The 21005-nt window shown below is 38.9% G+C and overlaps 1 protein-coding gene across 5 annotated transcripts in view; it reads left to right on the top strand.

The window, feature by feature from the left end:
* Positions 1–12607, top strand: part of FER (FER tyrosine kinase) — a 383463-nt gene extending 370856 nt beyond the window's left edge. For all 5 annotated transcript variants that reach the window (XM_036020640.1, XM_036020636.1, XM_036020638.1 and 2 more), the window contains 3 exons: positions 1583–1737; positions 10369–10491; positions 11600–12607. In XM_036020640.1, the coding sequence (XP_035876533.1) occupies positions 1583–1737; positions 10369–10491; positions 11600–11742 (421 nt within the window). In that variant the 3' untranslated portion in view covers positions 11743–12607. The remainder of the gene's footprint in view (positions 1–1582; positions 1738–10368; positions 10492–11599) is intronic.
* Positions 12608–21005: the final 8398 nt, after the last annotated feature.

The raw sequence follows: 21005 nt of genomic DNA on the forward strand, positions 1-21005 counted from the left end.
ACATGGAACCAACAGTGAAGGGAAGGAAACCAGAACTCAAATCAATGATTTGGAGCAGAAGGAAGAAATAAACATTCAACCAGGACAGAATGAAGAAATAAGAATTCAAAACAATGAGAGGCTTAGGAACCTCTGGGACAACTTTAAACATTCCAATATCTCAATTATAGGGGTGCCAGAAGGAAAAGAGGAAGAGCAAGAAATTGAAAACTTATTTGAAAAAATAATGGAGAACTTCCCTGATCTGGCAAAGGAAATAGACTTCCAGGAAGTCCAGGAAGCTCAGAGAGTCCCAAAGAAGTTGGATCCAAGGAAGCACACACCAAGGCACATCATCATTACATTACCCAAAATGAGTGATAAGGAAAGAATCTTAAAAGCAGCAAGAGAAAGGGAGAGAATTATTTACAAAGAAATTCCCATACGAGTATCAGCTGATTTTTCAAAAAGAACCTTGCAGGCACGAAGGGGCTGGAAAGAAGTATTCAAAGTTATGAAAGGCAAGAACCTACATCCAAGATTACTCTATCCAGCAAAGCTATCATTTAGAATGGAAGGACAGACCAAGTGCTTCCCAGATAAGGTCAAGTTAAAGGAGTTCATCATCACCAATCCCTTATTATATGAAATGTTAAAGGCACTTATCCAAGGAAAAATAAGGTGATCAAAAATATGAATAGTAAAATGACAACAAACAACTATCAACAACTGAACACAAAAACAAATTAAGGGAACAAGAATAGGAACAGAATGACAGAAATAGAGATCACATGAAGGGTTATCAGAGAGGAAGGGGGAATGGAGGAATGGGTACAGGGAATAAGAAGCATAAATGGTAGGTACAAAACAGACAGAGGAAGGTTAAGAATAGTATGGGAAACAGAGAAGCCAAAGAACTTATATGTACGACCCATGGATGTGAACTAAGCAGGGGTAGGGGAATGCGGGTGGAAGGGGGCATGCAAGGTGGAAGGGAATTGGGGGGGGGGGGAATGAGACAACTATAATAGCGTAATCAATAAACTATATTATTTTTAAAAAAGGAAATGTGTTGGGAAGGTGTAGATTACACTACAGGCTACTACTCACTAACCACTAGCAGCATTCAGCTATTTAACTTTAACTAAAAGTAAATAAAACATTCAGCTTCTCTATCACACTAGCCCCATAGCAAGTGTTCAGTAGTCACATGTGGATAGTGGCTACCTACTGAACACCACAGCATGGACAGAGAGCTTTCCATCATCACAGAAAGTTCTGTTGGATAGTGAGTCAGTCAAAGGAAAAATAATGCCATGTTTGCTTAACTTCTCTGTAATTTTTCTCGTAACCTTAGAATCAGTGTTTTTCTATTTAAATGGAAATATATGTGGTGTCTAGAAAATTAGCATGTGGCCTGTTGCATATGCAGATATTCACGTGGATGATTTTTACCTGTGACAGGAAAGACGGGTAAATCGCAAGCATTCTTAACCTCATTATATATACATTGCAAATGTAAAAATGCAAAGTGGAGAAGTCATAAATGTGAAAGTGGCTTTCAATTTGTTTTAATAGGTGTTTTCTGTGTTTTGTAACCTAGGGATCTTGCTGCAAGAAACTGCCTGGTAGGTGAAAATAATGTTCTGAAAATCAGTGACTTTGGAATGTCTCGTCAAGAGGACGGTGGAGTGTATTCATCTTCTGGCTTAAAGCAGATTCCCATTAAATGGACAGCACCAGAAGCTCTTAACTATGGTAAGATTGGACACTCTCTTTTTGGTGGTAAAAAACTCCATCAGAATAAAACATTCATGAGCAAAATTAGGGGGGTACAACAGAGTTCAAGTTACTATGATATACAAATATTCATAGTTTACACTTAAACATGAGCACCAACTTAAGTCCTTGACTCATTGACCACATTTCTATATGCAAGATTGCTAGATTTCAGAGATGGATATACTCACAAAGATTTTTGAATCTGGGAGTTCCTTTTTATCTGAAAAAATGATTTTTTCACATTCTTAAAAAATTGTATTTATTGAGGTGACATTGGTTAATAAGATTGTGTGTTCACCACCCCAAGTCAAGTCTTTTAACACCCAAACAACCCTCTTCATCCTTTCTCCATCCTGTTACAGCTCTGATAATCACCACACTGTAGTTTGTGTCTATGAGTTTATTTGTTTTATTTGTTCATTTGTTACTTTCTGTTTTATACCACATATGAGTGAATAAAACAGTGCATGTGGTTCTTGTATTTTTCCATCTGACTTATTTCTCTTAGCATGATTCTCTCAAGATCCATCCGTATTGTCACAAAGACTTTTATGGCTGAGTAGTATTCCATTTTGTATATATGTACTACATCTTCTTTACTTAATCATACATCAAAGGACACTTAGGTTGTTTACATGTCTTGGCTACTGTGAATAATGCTTCAGTGAACATAGGGGTACATGTGTCTTTCTGAATGAATGTGTTTAAATTTGGGAGATATTTACCAATAGGAGGGATTGCTAGGTCATATGGTAGCTCTATTAGTTTTTGAGGAACCTTTATACTATTTCCATGAAGGCCGTACCAGCTTACATTTCCACCAGCAGGGTACAAGGGTTCCTTCTTTCCTACATCCTTGCAAAACTTATTTGTTGTCTTACAGATAATATCCATTCTAACAAGTGTGAGGTGGTATCTCCTAGTGGTTTTGATATGCATTTCCCTGTAGCTAGTGAATTCAAGCATCTTTTTATATCTGTAGGCCATTTGTATATCTTCTGGGGAAAAGTGTCTATTCAGGTCCTTTGCCCATTTATTAGTTGAATTATTTGGGGTTTTGTTGTTGAGCTGTATGAGTTCTTTATGTATTTTGGATATTAGCCCCTTGTTAGAGGTATCATTTGCAAATATCTACTATTTAGTTGGTTGCCTTTTTATTTTGTTAATGGTCTCTTTAGCTGGGCAGACAATTTTTAGTTTGATGTAGTCACATTCATTTATTTTTGTTTTTACTTCCCTTTGGGGTCAAGCTTACAAAAATCACTGAGACCAAGGTCCATAAGTTTAGTGCATATGTTTTCTTCTACGTATTTTATTTTTTTAGGTCTTATATATATGTATATGTTTTTCATCCATTTTGAGTCGTTTTTTTATGCATGTTATCAGATAGCAGTCTGGTTTCATTCTTTTGCATGTGGCTTTCCAATTTTCCCAAAATATTTATTGAAGAGGCTTTTCTTTCTCTATTGCATGTTTTTAACTCCTTTGTTGTAAATTAGTTGCCCATTTATATGTGGGCATTTTTTCTTGGCTTTCAGTTCTGTTCCAGTGATTGCTGTGTCTATTTTTCTGCCAACACTATACTGTTTTGATTATTGGAGCCTTGTAGTGTAGTTTGTAAGTCAGGGAGTGAGATATCGTGGGCTTTGTTCTTTTTTTTCCTCGGGATTACTTTGGCAATTCTGGGTCTTGTGTGGTTCCATCCAACTTTAATGATTTTTTTTGTTCTATTTCTTTAAAACATGCCATTGGGAATTCGATGGGGATCACATTGAATCTGTATATTACTTTAGATAATAGTCTTATTGGAACTCCCTGTAAGTAATTAACTTTTTTTTCTTGCTGCTTTTAAGATTCTCTCTTTATCTTTAACCTTTGGCATTTTAATCATGATGTGTCTTAGAGTGGGCTTATTTGCATCCATCTTGTTTGAGACTCTGTGATTCCAAGACATACATGTCTATTTCCTTCATCAAATTAGGGAAGTTTTCTTTCATTATTTTTTCAAATAGGTTTCCAATTTCTTGCTCTTTCTCTTCTCCATCTGGTACCCCTATGATGCGAATGTTGGAATGCTTAAAGATGTCCCAAAGGCTACTTACATTATCCTCAAGTTTTTGGATTCTTTTTTCTTCTTCTTGTTCTGATTGGTTTTTTGCTTCCTTGTGTTTCAAATCATTGATTTCATTCTCAGTTTCATCCACTCTACTGTTGTTTCCCTGTAAATTGTTCTGTTTTTTTTTCCTTTTTCTTTTTCTTTTTCTTTTTTTAAAGATTTTATTTATTTATTTTTTTAGAGAGGGAAGGGAGGGAGAAAGAGATAGAGAAACATCAATGTGTGGTTGCTGGGGGCCATGGCCTGCAATCCAGGCATGTGCCCTGACTGGGAATTGAACCTGCGACACTAATTGTTCTCTATTTCAATTAGTGTATCCTTCTCTTCTGATGGGATCTTTTTTATGCTGTTGAGGTCTCCACTAAGTTCCTTGAGCATCCTCGTAACCAGTATTTTGACCTCTGCATCAAATGGATTGCTTATCTGCATTTCATTTAGCTCTTTCTGTTGTTTTGGTCTGTTCTTTCATTTGGGTCATGTTTCTTTGTCACCTCTTTTTTGCAGCATACCTGTGTTTGTTTCTATGTATTAGGTAGAGCTGCTTTGACTCCATGTCTTGGTAGTGTGGCCTAATGTAGCAGGTGTCCTGTAGGGTCCAGTGGTACAGCCTCCCCCTGTGCCCTTTGTGTGAGCTGAGTACACCCTCCTCTTGTAGTTGAGCCTTTATTGCTATTGACAGATCAGTGGGAGGGATTTACTGAGAGGCCAGTCAGCTGCAAAGATTGGCTGTGAATACTTACCACCAACCTCCACCTTCCACGGAGAATCAGCTTTGCAGGGTCAGAGCAGTGGTGCTCTGATGTGGTCTGTACCTGTCCACTGGATTCACTGGCCCTGGGGTTTCTTGGGTGGTACAGTGCAAGGTCAGCCCCTATCTATGTTTTGCCTGGGGCCATCCTGCCTGAGCTATAAAGCAATCTGAGATAGCTGCCCTTTGTGATCGACTTGGAGATTCCCGGGTGAAGCCAGGCTGTGAATGTGGGCTGGTTGCTGCTAGTGACAAGCAGGGGGTGCTTCCTGAGGCCAGCTGTTGCTTGTTTAAGAGGATTTAGGAATTTGTGCAGTATAAGCCAAGACCACCCATTCATAAGGAAAAGCAATTTGGGTGGGACAGAGTCTCTGGGAATCTCCAAGGCTGGTCAAACAGTGTTAGTCAGGTTGATGGAGTCTCAGATATGGCACCAGCTTACCAGCTGGGGGGGGGGGGGGGGGGGGGGGGGTTGCTGTTTAGAAAAGGGACAATGGCCTATGCTTGCCTTGATGTCAGACACTTCAAGTCCTCCCTGTATGCTACCGGTGCCTTTCAAGCTGCTACCCCAGTGCTGGAACTCAGAGGGAGTGAGTCTGAAAAGGTTAACCTTGTGTGAGTTCTTTAAGAACAACTGCTTAGGGCTCCAGAAGTTTCTTCCACTGACTCATTCCCTGCTGGTTTTTGCAGCCAGGAGTTGTGGGGACTTACCTTCCTAGCACTAAAACCCTGGGTTGGGGGAGTACCCGGTATGGGGCTGGGACTCCTTGTCCCCAAGATATCCCTCCCAAATTTTTATCCACCATACATCAGTGTGGGACCAGCCCATTCCAGGTCTGCACCCCTCCTACATGTCTGGATGAATGTCATTTCTTTAATTCTGTAGTAGTCAGACTTCCATTCAACTTGATTTCTTTCAGTTCTGAGTGGTAGTAGTTGTATATTTTAGTTGTAATTTTGGTGTGATTGTGCAAAGAGGCCAGCCATGTCTGCCTATGCTGCCATCTTGACCAGAAGTCCTGTTTATTGTTTTTAATAATCTTGTGGTGAAGTCTTTAAGGTTTTCTATATATATAATCATCTCATCTGAAAAATGTGACAGTTTTACTTCTTACTTCCCAATTTGGATGCCATTATTTTTTTCTCTTGCCTGATTGTGCTTGCTCAGCCTTCCTGTACTGTGTTGAATAACAATGGTGAGACTGGGAAGCCTTGTCTTATTCCTGATCCTAGCTTAAGAGCCCTTAGTTTTTCATCATTGAGTATGTTAGCTGAGGGTTTGTCATATGTGGCCTGTATTATGTTGAGGTACTCCCTTCTATACCCACTTTGTGTGTTTTGATCATAAATGGATATTGTATCTTGTCAAATGTTTTGGCATCTATTGATATGAGAGATGATATGGGGCAGAATCACACACATGTGGCTTTGTATTTTTTTTTCCCCTGGTGATTGTGGCTGCTTGACTGCAGCCACCACCCTTTACACTGCTTCTCAACTTCTGTCCCTGGGCTCAGCCTCTGTGCACCGGCTACTCTGGCCCTCTGGTCTGCTGACTGGAGGGTGCAACCCAGCCCTCCACTACTGCTGAATTCCCTGAGGTGCAGAGAGCCTCAGACTGCTTCTGCAGCTCTCCTCTGTCCTTCCCCCTTCCTGACTCCCCTGCTTGCTTCAATACACCACCTTCTGATGTCTCAACGCACAGCTCTCTCAGATGTGTTTGTTGTGTTGAGCAGAGAATCCTTGACTGCATTATAGTTGTCCCACTTGCAGCTTTAAGGGGAGAGGCCAAGAGGTTTCCTAACTCTAACATGATGCTGATGTCATTACCTAATTTTTATTCTAAATTATACATAGAGTGAAAGTGTTGCTATGGCTTTGAACTGTTTCTTTTGAATTTCTTATAATTGGTCCAGTAGCCTCATCTAATATTAGTTTTCTAAAGTATTAAGCAAATCAGTTCTGTAGTTTCTCACTCTGGAAATTGGCATGATTTCTTAGCATCTCAGCCTCTGGAACTTGTGGGAAGAGAGAGATGGGAGTTACATTTTTAAATGGCAAGGAATTTTTTTTTTGCTTAAATTTTTGTGTCCTTGTAATTAGACATAAATATAGCTTGCATTATCTGTGGTTGGGATGAAATGGTCCTTAACAAGGTAGGTAACAGCCCAAGAATCTTTTTTAAAAATTGTGCTTTAAGAGAAATTAGAAATTGCATTTTCATTAAGGGAAGCAGTGTATGAACCATGGGTTGGTGAATGGGTGTTGTATGTTTTGAATTAAAATATCATAAAAAGATTTTATGTTGCTTTAAAATGAAAAATTACCTCATGATTAAATAAGGCATTTATAAATGTCTGAATCTAGTGCCTAAATTAAAGACAAGTAAAGCTTTTTAAAAGATTTAAGTGAAATCCTGTAACAAAATTAACCACTTCAAAGTGAATAATTCTGTGGCATTTCGTACTATTTACAATATTATACAACTCCCACCCCCCATCTAATTTCAAAACATTTTCATCCCTCCAAAATTAAACCCTATACCCATTAAGAAGTTACTCCCCACTCGTCTATCTCCCCAGCCACTGGCAAACACATTGATGCTATGGATTTACCTATTCTGCATATTTCATAGAAAAGGAATCATATACTCTGTGACCTTTTGTGTGTGGCTTTTTTCACTTAGCATAAAGTTTTTAAAGTTCATTCATGTTGTAGCATGTATTATTTTATTCCTTTTCATGGCTGATTAATATTCCACTGTATGTTTTTACCACAATCTGCTTATTCATCCAGTGATGTATATTTCAGCAGTTTTTACCTTTTGGCTATTGTGAATAGCACTACTATGTATATTTCAGCAGTTTTTACCTTTTGGCTATTGTGAATAGCACTACTATGAACACCTGTGTACATGGATTTGAGTAACTATTTTCAATTTTTCTAACCAAACACTAGGACGCATATGGTAATTCTATGTTTAAGTTTTTGTGGAACCAACAGATGTTTTCCAGATAAATCTGTGAAATGTAATTGGTTTGGAACTTAGTTGGGGCAGATTCAGAAGCCAGAACCTGTTTTGTACACCAGTGATACTATGGAATAGACAAATGTAGGTAGTTGTCATTATGAGAAATTGATGAAGCTGTTCTAGTCACCAGCAATGACGTTTTCAAAGTTAACGTTTCACGAATAGTAAGCCTCACCCCTCATTTGTCTTCCCATGTGCTACTAAGAGAAGCTTTTGTGAGCTTTCTAGTGATCACAAACTAATTCTATTTCTGGTATCCAGGGAAAACAGCTCTGCTATTTTCCATAGTGATTCTTCACTGAAGTGGTGGTGGTTAATACTCTAAGGCTCTATTCCTGAGGAGGTCATCCACAGGATAAAAGATAGGATTGCAACGCTTGTGTCCTTCAGGGGTTTTCTTTAGACAACAAAATATCTTTAAGCACCTCCTTATAGCATTCCTTTAAGGGAGCGGGAAGTGGACTTGAGAGACACTAAAGGATAACCAGTAAAATCCAGTTCTCTAGAATTTATTCTCACACCTGCTTGCTAGGTGTTCTACATTATACTGCCTTTATAACTTCTCTTACTTTTAAGCAATTATGCCAAATAAAATTCTGCCTTTCAATAAGTTTATTTTAGTTGAAGCTGTATTTTATTTCAAGCTGGAAAAAATATTTACAAATCAAAATTCTAATTCCAGCTATCTCTAACAGCCAGGGCTAAAGCATTATATTTAAAAAATTTTTTGAAGTGTAGTTGTTGTGCAATATTTTATTAGTTATATTACTTTCAGGTGTAAAATACAATGATTTGACATTTTCATACCTTACAGTGTAATTACCCCAGTAATTCTAGTAATCACCTGCCACCATGCGACTTACCACAATATTATTGAGTATGTATTTCCCTTCATATATTCCCCCATCCCTTCCTTCTGATAACCATCAGTTTGATCTTCATTTCTATGTGCCTGTTTTTATTTTATGTTTGGTTCTTTTTTTTTTTTTTTTAAGATTCCAATATAAGTGATACCACACAGTATTTGTCTTTCTCTGACTTATTTCAGTTATCATAATACCCTCTAGGTCTATCTATGTTGTTGAAAATGGCAAGAGTTCATTCTTTTTATTGCAACATAATATTCTATTGCATATATATATATATCAATCACATCTTTTTTAGCCATTCATGTATTGATGGACATATACGTTGCTTCCATAACTTCAATATTATAATGTTGCAGTGAACATAGGGATGCATAGTTCATCTCCTCTGCCCATTTTTTATTGGATTATTGTTTTGTTACCGAGTTGTTTGAGGTTCCTTGTATAATTTGGATATCAATGTCCCCCCCCCGCTTATTGGATATATCATTTGTGAATATATTCTTCCATTCAGTAGGTTGTCTTTTTTTGTTTATTAATGGTTCCCTTCGCTGTACAGAAGCTTTTTAGTTTGATGGAGCCCTATTTATTTTTGCTTTTGTGTGTTTCTCTTGTTTAAGGGTATGCATCCAAAAGGACATTACTCAGATTCATATCAAATAATTTACTACCTATGTTTTCTTCTATGAGCTTTATGGTTTCAGGTCTTACATTTAAGTCTTTAATCCATTTTGAGTTTGTTTGTATATGGCATAAGAGAGTGGTCCAGTTTTCCCAACACCACTTGTTGTATGTTCCATTTTTGTGCCAGTACCATACTGTTTTGATTATTGTGGCTTTGTAGTATAGTTTGAAATTAGGGAACATAATACTCTAGGGAACGTGATACTCCCAACTTTTTTCTTCTTTCTCAAGATATCTTTGATTATTCAGGATCTTTTGTGGTTCCATATAATTTTAGGGTTATTTGTTCTAGTTCTAAGAAGAATGTCATTGGTATTTTGATAGGGATTATATTGAATCTGAAAATCGCCTTGGGTAGTATAGTCATATTAATCCTTCCAATCCATGAACATAGTAGGTAGCCTTCCACCTATTTCTGTCTGTTTCAACATCATTGTTTTCAGAGTACAGGTCTTTCACCTGCTGGCTAAATTTATAAGATTATAAAAAATATCCTAAGAGCTCAGCTTATATAGCCTAATAAAACAGGTGTACCAAGATATTTTGACAAAACAAGAGTCTGTGTAATTTAAAGAAGTTGTTTTTATCAGCCGTCTTTGCTAATTTCTACTCTAGTCAAACTATACAAAAATATTTTCATAAATGAAACTCTCAGTGGAGAAAATGAGAGCTTTAAGCAAGTAAGAGTATCTGTAAACAATAATGAGTAAAAAATCTAAGTTAACAAACTTTCCTCATTGCTTTAAGTTTGTTTTTAATTTTAGTGGAATGAAAATGATACAGGCAGAAGACAAAATTGCAGGAATCTAACTTATTCTCCTAGGCATTGATGTGTACAAATTCATGTCTTTTTTATATAAACCGTTCATCTCATTTAGATACCACAGGGACAGTAAGCTTACATGCTGGCTGAGTATTTGTTCTTGGTGGCAAAAAAGTGATTTGAAAGCTGTTTTGGTTAAATTAGCAGCCTGAAGACTCTTCACTTGTTCTGTAACATTGCTAATTCTGGAAAGTAAAACTGGTGAAGGGAATAGGACCACTAGTTTTAAAGGTCCTTTGGTAAGTTTAATGTGTAACTGTGTGACTGAAAGAGAAATACACAGACAAAAATGGTCACCTGCCTCTCCTCTCATCTGGCTGTGGTCCGTGTGCCCTCCAGGGAGATACAGTTCGGAGAGTGACGTGTGGAGCTTCGGCATCCTCCTCTGGGAGACCTTCAGTCTCGGAGTCTGCCCGTACCCTGGAATGACGAATCAGCAAGCGCGAGAGCAGGTGGAAAGAGGTGAGCCAAAGACGTGCGGGTGGTGCTGGCACGTCAGCCCCCAGGGGCAGTACTGTGGTGTGTCTGGCTTTCCTGGGGTGGGGGAGGGTGCACACTTAGTTTGTAGAGACAGCAGAGGTGTATAAATCTGTTTCTGAACCCCTCAGATCGTGTGGCTCTTATACAACAAAAAACTTTTTGTCTTTAAAAATAGGCAACTCTAGGCTTTTCTTCACTCCCCCTGCCTGGCATGACCCCTGTGAGGGGTGCCATTCAGTCTCTTTGAGGGAAACAGGCCAGCGTTCCTCAAGCTCCTGTTTTTTGTACTATGACAAATAAACATCATTAATATTACTGCACGCTGAAGTGTGGTTAGACCTCAGGAAGTTTTAGAGAATTTTGTGTAACTTCTGAAAAAAACGCATGGTGTTCCCAGATCAGAGATGGAAATGAGTAGGGGAAGGTGACCCTGAGCATGCACTTGTGGGGTCCACAGCTTTCAACAGAAAGAATGCTTTTAACAAAATGGCAATGCCTTAGCCTCAGGCCACTCAAGAGGGGCAGGTTGTAGAGTTGGGTGTAGGAGGATGACTGCCGCTTCTTCCTGCCTCAGCTGTCTTCCTTCCTGAGGCAAACACACACAGGCCGCCAGCCAGCACACTGGGGACAATGCCCGGCAACTTGGAATTAAAGATAAGATTCCTCTTGGACTGTAAAGGAGTATAGACATTCATTTTTAGTTCACTTTTGAACTGTGTTTATTAAATCATCATCCCTTCTTCATCTCCAAAAACCTAGATAGTACAGGTGATTTTTTTAAAACTCTGCCCACACCATCTAAAAGCAAATACCTAGAGCAAATAAAACATGCAGTTATACGTGATGTATCATACATGAGACTTTGCAATAAACAAAAAATGAGTTCTGAACTAGAAGGTAATTCTATGGCTTTGTAATATTGAAATCTGTCTCACTTATAGGAAAAAAAAAAGTGCCCTATAAAAGGTTTTTGCTTCAATTACGCCTACAACATAAGGTACTAAATTTACAAACTGCATAACCCCCTGCCTGAGCATTTGTATCTTGTCTCCATTCTAAATTCCCTGTTGTTCTTCTCTTGGGTCTTCAGGATACCGGATGTCAGCCCCTCAGCACTGTCCAGAGGATATCTTTAAAATTATGATGAAGTGTTGGGATTATAAACCTGAAAACCGCCCCAAATTTAGTGACCTTCAGAAAGAGCTCGCTGTCATCAAGAAGAAGATCACATAGTGATAGGACAGTGCCAAACGCAGCCTTTGGGACTCGCTCCTCCAGCAGAATAATGTTCTTCACATTAACAATAAGTTTATACCACGTTACCTGCAACAGTTTGATAAGGTTATTTTTTTTATTAACTATTTTTTAAAAATACGTGCCAGTTTTTTAAAAAAGGCAAAGGCAAATGCATTCAAGAAACACAGGCCTACCAAGGGCTTTATTAGCTCACCGCAGCAATCCCATTTCAGGCCACTGTAAATAGAAAAAGCACAGGCTCTAATGTGAGGGAGAACAGATCTCTTTTTCCCACCATGATCATGATGCTTCTCAAAGTCTCCCTACGTCAGCAGCACGGCTTCCGGCTGCTGTCCTGCGCCTCCCGCCCAACTCCCTCGGTGCTGTAGCTGCCTTGGCAATGCTGTGTTTGCAGGACACCTTCCAGCCAGAACTGGCTCTCTGCTCTGCCAAGGCAAGTTTATATTTGTAAACCTCATTTATATTGGGAATTACTTGGCCCTCCTGGGGTTTTTCTTTTCTTTATTGCCAGAAATAAGTGCAGTGTAAGAATCATCACTCTCCTATGTCATTAGTGAGGTGGTCGTTTCCCTCCTCTGTTTAGGCATCAAAAACCGGTGCATGAGATGCCTCAGAAGGCAGGAGGGGGGAAGGGAGAAAAGATCAGAAAAGAGAAGCAAAGGAAAATGTAAAATGTCTTTGTATCCAAGTTCCGCCTTTACAAACACACACACACCCTTTTGATTTTATGGTTTGGCTTCACAAAGCAGGTTCTAAGACATCTTTCAGGAGATCACAGAAAAAGCTTTCTTAATGGCAACACAAATTTTCTTTTGGAAAAACCACAAAGCTCAAGTCCACAGAACCAACAGCATACCTTTGGTGAACTACCTTTACCGGCACCAGTCTCCTGAGCTGTCAGACTTCCACGATCCTAGTTCAGAAACACAGGCACGTGTGCACATACACACACTACCGAGAAGCAAGGCAGGTGGGAATGGAGTAGGCGGTTAAGACGACAAATGGACACTGTGAGGAAAAAGCTATGGGACAACTCTTGTGTTTCCACCTTCCCCCTTGTTACCCTTCCACTTCTACCAGGAAATTCTCATCCTTGGCTGACAGGTGTGCAAGCACTGTTCTGGAGATGCTTTGTATGAATATGCAACAGTCAGATGTAGGATTCTGTTGAGCTAAACCTTTGCTGCATCCAGGGAGCTTACCACATTTTCTGTATATAGTTGCCTCTCAGGATAAATGTGTGTGGAAGAGGTGGTCACGCTCAGGGGTAAATGTGCCTTGGGAGCTTTTAATAAGTGCTCAGGCGTGTGTCCAGATAAATAGCACCTTAGTGATTATTTGGTCTTTGTTTATCGGAAGAGCTTATGGGATAGAAAATTCCTCCTGCCCAATCCAACTGTTTGCTGCCTGTGAATATCACTGCACAGAACTCCACTCAGCTCTCTGAAAAGTGGAAAGGATAACACTGAACAGGAAAATGGTTTGTGTCTATCATTTCAATCTCTTTGAAAGTTTTGTATGCATTTAATGATTACTACATTCAGACTAAAGTAAAAGCATAATAAACTTGCCCTCAAAAACATATTGCAATATCCAAAACCAGCACTGTTTTCACTTCTGTCAAATATTGTAAATAAATGGAACTCTCTTTTGATGGTATACACTGTGGTGAATCAGAGCATAGGCTCATGGATTGAAATTAGGTGCTGTGGTCTTCAGGCCCTTTCCACCCTTTGAATGTAAGGATAGGATGGGGACATTTCCACTCTGTCAGTATTTCTAGGTGAACCTTTCTATAATAGCCTTTGTTTATGGAAACCAGCCTCCCATCACTTAGCAGCATCAATACTAAGCTCTCAGCAAGGAGAGAAAATGATGGTTTTGGATTTAATTTTGTAAATAAGACCTGAGGCTTAATCTGTGCATTCTGGTTTAAAGAAGGAACGTGGCAGTTCACTCATCCCAGCTGTTAGAATTTACAATTCACATCATAACTCTGTGCTTAAATTAAAGACACTTTTCAAAACATCATGACATCTGCAGCATTTAAATTCTATTTTATTCTTTGTCCCAAAGCAGGCAGTGGTATAGTTCAGGATTAGTAACTCACCAAGAGTCTTTCAGGAGTGTATCAGTTGTATAGAATATTAAATTTAATATAGGCACATGCATCAAGAACTTATGCAAACCACTTTTACTGCTAATTTTCTTGCACTTAAAGCATAATTTATTCATCCTTTCTGTCACTGATAATTGTTGGAATTATGTACTTTAGGAAGCTAATCCATACCCAAAAAGCACACAAATACTGTTCTGAATTTGCAAGTCAATGTAGGAAAAGAAGGCTTCAAATTTGCACAAAATCCTATGACTTGTTTAGTAAGAAAACAGTTGTAACCAAAATTGCCACTGGTCTGAATGTAATTAAGCCAGGTCACAAATCTCTGTGTTGTTAATGGATTTTTTAAGAGTTACATTTATCACTCCCAGACAGTTCCCATCACAACCCCTTAAATTATGAATACGGCAGGGAGGGAGGCACCCAGGAGGCCTGGATCTCTCCACCTTTCTCTATCTCAAATCACTAAAGAAGCTTCATGAAAAATATTTAGCTAGCAATATTTTTCAAGGAAAGAAATCTTAAATCTTTTAATGTCAAATTAGCGTTCATTACCAACATGCAAAACCTAAAATTAATTTTGTGTTTGAGTAATCTGAGTTTACTTCCCAAAGCCAATGCATCCTTTCTCTTCCAAGAAAACAATAAACGATTAACAAGTTTTGTCCAAACTTTCAAAATCACAGGCTTTATTTCAGCCCATCCTGCCACTAGGTCCCCAGTGAAAGGCCTCATATAATCATTTCTCTTTTCTTGCCCAAATTTATTGTAAGCAATAAAGTTTTTCATTCATAATTTACCGCCTTACCACAAATACAATATTATTTAAACATCTTACAAGCAGATGAGCATGAGCCAAATCATATTAGCTGTCGTTCAGTGCACATTTTGCAATGTTTTTTTCATTTGAGGGTTATTTTAAGAAGAAAAAGTGTTTAGTCACTGAAATAGATTTAATTTTCTTTAAATCACAATACGGTCTTGTCTATGTAATACTCGTGTTTCAGTATCACCATATAGTTTATATCAAGTTTGGCTAATGCCACTAAAATAACCATGGCTTCACCACACTGGTGTGAGATTATGTCAGGAAGAAAGTGTTTTAGTTACACATCGCACACCGAGGACCTTGTAGTGGGATAAACGTGAAAATCAGAGTGCACCGCCACCTGTCCAGACAGCGTGTTCCTGTCACTGGGAGATCTCTCAGTTCCTCCACTTCGTAATTCATTTTTGTGAAGTGAGATCAATTGAAATTTTTGGAAAAGAGGTTGTGTGCCTCAGCCCCTTTTATCCCCACGTACTCTCTTGATCACACCATTGGTATTTAAAATGTTTTTTATCAACAAAATTGATTGTCCATAACCACTGTCCTGGGTCGTGTAAAGACTGGCTTTTGTATTTAGGAGGTCAGAGCTCTCACACAAAACAGAGAATATTGCAAAATAAAAATAAAAAGAGCAACAAAGGGGCAGACAATTGAAAGACACTTTATGTATTAATATGTTCATTAAATAGATATATTTTATATGAAAATAAGTTTATATTACTTTTCCATTATATTATTAAGTTAGCATGAAAGTTTACCATTAAAAATTTATATTACTTTTCCATTATATTATTAAGTTAGCATGAAAGTTTACCATTAAAATAAAGTGTTACCTCTTTTATTACTTTGATCTGCTTATACATACCAGAAATTTTATTAAATATTTTATTTTTCTGTTTTGATGAGTTTCGTATCAAGTCTGAATATTATACAAATTGGAAGAATCCAGAATTGCGTATTCATTTTTGCAAAACAAAATACTCATGTACCAAGATTACCTACTTGAAGGAGATATTGGTACAGTCTTACAGTCCGATGAAGTTCTCCTTTAAAAAATAATGCTATGATATAAAAGATATATAAGCTATATATCTTAGTCATAATTCAATTTAAGAAAATATTTATTACCCATGAAAACCATCCTACTGCCTCATGCTAATTCAAAGATTAAATTCTGAATTGTTAAATATAGACCCTAAGACTCACTTAGCTGCCTAATAAGGACTGAGATTCTTGGGTAGTAGAAAAATCTGCTCTTCTGAATTCCCAGTCACTTTAAACTGCAGAGGTGTAATGAGCACAGGCTTCTGTGTATCTGTTAACAAGAAGCTGAGGCAAGCATGTGCAGAGGCAAAGAGAAGGAACCAATTATTCTAAGACAGGATGATGTAGCCACTGTGGAGAGTGGGGAATAATTAAAGAGGAACAAAGACTTGGACAGTGTCACTAGAAAGCTTAAGGAAATCAATGCCACCAAGCCAGATCCTTTCCTATAGAAAATTAAAAAGATAACGGAGCCAAAAGAAACCACAGAAGTCACCTACTAGTGTGTGGGAAGAGCAAACACCTCTCCCCCTTACATCGAGAGCAGCTCATATCCCTAGCTCAGAGATGGTGCTGCGCCAAGCAACATTTATACTCATTGTCTTAGCAATTAAAGAATTGGCTCATATGTCTTCAAAATTTTAGAGACTATTCAAAGTCTCTTTACATTTGCATTAGCTATATTTAATTTTTCTTGAACTATAATCACTGCTTCTCCATACCTTACTGGAAATCTTTGGTTGCAATAGGACTTAACCTAGGCTAGTCTCCTAAAAGAAAGCATGCTTATTTCAGCCCTACTTCACCTTTTGACTAATATTAACTAATTGGCGCCTAGAGTTACCATATTTTGCCATGTATCATGTGCCCTTTTTGCCCAAATTTTTTAGGGAAAAATGAGGATGCACATTATACATGGGTAGTACTAATTCCATATCTATGTAAATTTTTTAATTATTTTATTTATGGTTATGTATTAAGTGTAACTGCAGAAAGCAATAACAGTATCTGTATGTTCAAAACTAAATGCTAAAATTCCTCTAATATAAAAAACAAGAATCTAAATATAAAAAAAAAATTTGAATTAAAAATTAAAATGAAAGACTTTTTTCCCCTGGAAGTTTGGGCCAAAAACCTGAGTGCGCATTATACACGGCAAAATACGGTGCCCTCAGAAGGCCCTTAACTGTGATGACCTCTGAGAAAACACGGAATTAAGCAGGGAAGAAAGAAAATACCAATTCAATAGCAATGAGCCATGACTTTATACTGGTAACATTGGAGGGAAAGGAATCTTAGAAACATCCTAGGCCAGTCCTAGTGCAGCACCACGGATGATAGACACAGGCACAGAGAATGAGACATCCAAACAGGAAGATGAAGGACATGAAGGGCAATGACAAAGTACCAGCCCAAAGTGACTCAAAAGCTAACATCCCAGCAAATAAATGCAGTGTTAATAAAGGAAAGCTAATCCTCAAAAGAGGGTTTTTGAGGCACTTCCCGCTGCCTGTTATTTAATGTTACATGCCTCTCAAGTCTCTACAACATTTCTTAAAGAGCACTGAATTGGATATTGATTTGATTTTCTTTATGATCCCCATAATCTCAGGAGGTAGCTGCTGTTGAATAAGAATTGCCCTCACTCGGTTTTCTGGTAAGGCCACGGACACGGCAGAGGTTCAGCCCACTCCCTAAGCCTTGGGAAGCTGAGTGACAGCACACACGTGCCTGGGGTAGCCAGCGTTGGAGGACGTGCGCTGTGGAAGCTCCTACTTTTTATTTTATTAAAGAAAAAATGTCTTGCAGGTGTCTAATGCTTGCAACATGAAGGCAGACTTAGCCTCCCTCCTTGCTAGCAAACTAGCCAAGAGCCCCAATAGAAGAATATTTAGGACTCACTCTAAAAAGATTTGAACCTAGAATTTCTAAACTATCTTCCCAAACATTACCATGAGGCCAGCAGATGTGACTGTCGTACAAAGTAATAGAATATTGTGATAGTAATAACCCTGGTAGCAGAATTTTGTAGTGTGTTTTTCCTCAGCTTTATCCATTTACAAGCTTTTCTTAAACTTCTGCCACGTCCGGGTGCAAGGAACCATGCTGGGTGCTAGTTTTTCTAGGGTGGTTGTTTTTTGGGTTTTTATTTTTTTATTTTTTATTTTTATTTTTACTTCTGGTTAGTATTTTCTCTTCCCATACACAGTTTCTTAATCCTTACTTTACCAAAACAGGAGTCTTTTATGGTCAGCTTTTATCAGACAGCATCATCATAGGCTTAGACCGAAGAGTTTCTCTGCAGGTGCTTAGGAGTCCCCTGCCTCAGAGGGAACTAACTCCCAGGCATCCCTTCACCAGGCCAACTGTGCACCCACTACATGAGAGGCCCCATAGCAGGTGCAGCTTAGAATACAAAGAAAAACTAGTTGCAGTCCTTGTCATGAAGACAGAGGATTATGTGGCAGATGTATATGACAAGTGACACTATCCACAGAGGAAGGAGGTCTTCCCAGGATGACAAGCTCTTGGTGAGCAGGTGTGTTCTGGGAAGCAGCCTATTGACTCGGCTTGACTAAGCTCATTAGGTGACCTACCTCCAAAGAAATGTTAAAACAATGAGTTCTGTATCTTAAACCCCTCAACATACTTGGTTTTTCCATTCCACTTCTATGCCATTATTTTTTGTTACTTCCTTCACACTCTTATCAGTGAATATCTAAAGTATCTCAATTGTGCTATGTTCAGTTTTCCCATAGCTTCAGAAAAGAGGGTAGCAAATATGAAGCCTTAAATTCAAAATAAGCCAGTCAACCTAGATAAACAGACCTGAAGCAATGTTGTGTTAAGGCCTTAGCTCTGCTCTACCAGTTCCCCAAAGCAGTAAGTACCCGGCCTAAAAAGGGTGTGAGCCTGCAAACATCACACCCTGCTTCTATTTGCCAAGAACATCTTTAGTATAAGAATAAGCACATTCTAGATTCAATCCACAGCAGATGCTAAAATGACCTGCTAAAGCACCAGATAGCCACCCCCAAAGCAGGCAGGAGGAGCACACTCCTGTGTGCTCCGTGCCAATAGCAAGACAGAACTCACGTCTGCGCAGTTCGTCTGATCACGCAAGATCACACCTTATTCTGAAAGCATAGGAAAGATGTCAGCAGGAAATGTCAACGTTCTGAGTAACCCAGGGTAGGTGGAAGGTGGCCATAAAATGACATCCCAATTCCTGCACTGGAGCAGCAAAACCCTGAGAATGAAAAATGAGGTTGTGTACGACTCCAAACCCTCATTATTATTTTTTCATGTAGCTCTTGTCAAATAACACGACCTTGGGGTCTTCTTTTGAGTTGCACAAACAATCTTTATGAAACAATAAATTAAATCCTCCCCCCACAGTGGGCACCTACATTTCTAAGTGCCCTGCATTCAGACCCTTCGGGGCTGAGAGGAAGTCTGAAGCGTTCCTGACTTCCCAGGCAGAGGGACTGTCTGGCAGCCTTTGCCAGAGCACTCAACCAGTGCGTTTGCTAATTCTCAAACATGGATGAGGGAAAGAAAAATACCCTATGATGTAGAAGTTTTCTTTCACAAATAATTTGACTTAGAAATAAACTCGCCTGCCTGCTCTTGAGAAATGCCAGGCTGCTGTAGGCAAACGCAGGGGACATGGCGCCCAGAGCCTTGCTCGCTTTGAATGCTTCCCCTCACCCAAGTGCAGCAGTTCTTACATTCAGACTGCAGGGTGGCGTGGCGGCACGGTGCCTGCCGTCTGAACTGTGTCGCTTCAGCTGCAAGTGGAAGGCCAATTCCCACAGAAGTGAACTTATTTGCCATAATTCTTCCTCCCACTGGCCATGGACAGAAAATAATACAGTTAAATAGAATTCACTGTTTTTAGATTTAATGTCAAAGAGATTGGTTCTACAAAGTTCACCAGATTCCCCATGACAAGTACATTTATAATCCTATGATTCTAAGTCAAATCCCAGGTATGGTTTTTACACATCAGGTCAAAATCAAAGATAAAAAGGAATTGGTAGACAGGGGTCTTGGTTATCCCAAATCATGACCAAAGTGGCCAAAGGCATAAAACTCCCTTTCACTGGCTGCGCATCTCCCCTCGCTCTGTGGGATGCCAGTTGCCCAACACCATGCCTGACAGACTCAGACATGTACCATGGACCAAAGCAGGAGCTCCAGCCACACACGGGCCACTTCTGTTCATCGTTTTCCTTCACAAAGCATTGAGATTTCTCACTGAAACAACTTTATGAATCAAACATCTAGAAACCTTATGTTTAATTTTTGTTTAAATTAGATAGCCTAATTAAGTAACATGAGTGTAGTGGGGTTGGTAGTGGTGTGAATTCTGCTGACTTTATCTTCTGGTTTTCTTTGTGTTTTCCTTGGTCTGGTCTGATGAGTGCCCTAAAAGACTGGAACTCTCTGAAGTCATAGCCATATAACCACATAGGGTTAGGAAGAGCCTGGTAGATGCAGGAGAATAAAATAAAGTCATCCGAGTTCCAAGAGCAGCACTGACTTCTGCAGGAACCTAAGTAAGCTGAAAGCAAAGATAAAATGTATAGATGATGGCCGGGCCATTTATGGGGCAGTCCACTGGCACAGGCCACTTTCCTGGCACAGGCCCACAGTGGGTGGTTACAGAAATGTCACCCTCTGGCTGCTTCCTCTGCCCTTCGTTAGACGCGGAGTTTGGGATGATGGGGTGGGTGCAGATGTTCTGTCTGCAAGCATCATTTTGGGCAAAGCACCCCAGTGCTTTACACAATTTCCTTTTAGTGCCAATGTTGTCAGGTTAAAGCACCTTTAGTCATTTTTGTTACTGTTTTAAAATAATATATTTGTGAAGTGGATAAAAGAAACACTGGAAATAGGGTGCTTCTTATAAAAAGTTCAAGTGTAAAACATACAAACAAGGCCTTTGGTGAGTTTATCTGGCTTTGTAAGCAAGTCTCAAAATGAATGAGAGCAAAATATATAAAGCAGTTAGTTGTCTGCCTTTTACCATTTTTAACTCAGATCTGTATTTAACACTTATTTATTTGTTAGTTTTTACATTCAAAGGAAACACATTTTGAACTTTGGCTAACATTGTAGGATGTTTTAAAATTGTCTTCTACTTTTTTAAAACAGGATATCATCATTTTTGTAAACTTAGATCATTTTTTGAATATCCTCTTTTTCTTTTCCAATGGACCAATTACCACTTATAGTTCTGCG

The sequence above is a fragment of the Phyllostomus discolor genome, chromosome 3, assembly GCF_004126475.2.
Source record: "Phyllostomus discolor isolate MPI-MPIP mPhyDis1 chromosome 3, mPhyDis1.pri.v3, whole genome shotgun sequence".
Classification (NCBI taxonomy): Eukaryota; Metazoa; Chordata; class Mammalia; order Chiroptera; family Phyllostomidae; genus Phyllostomus; species Phyllostomus discolor.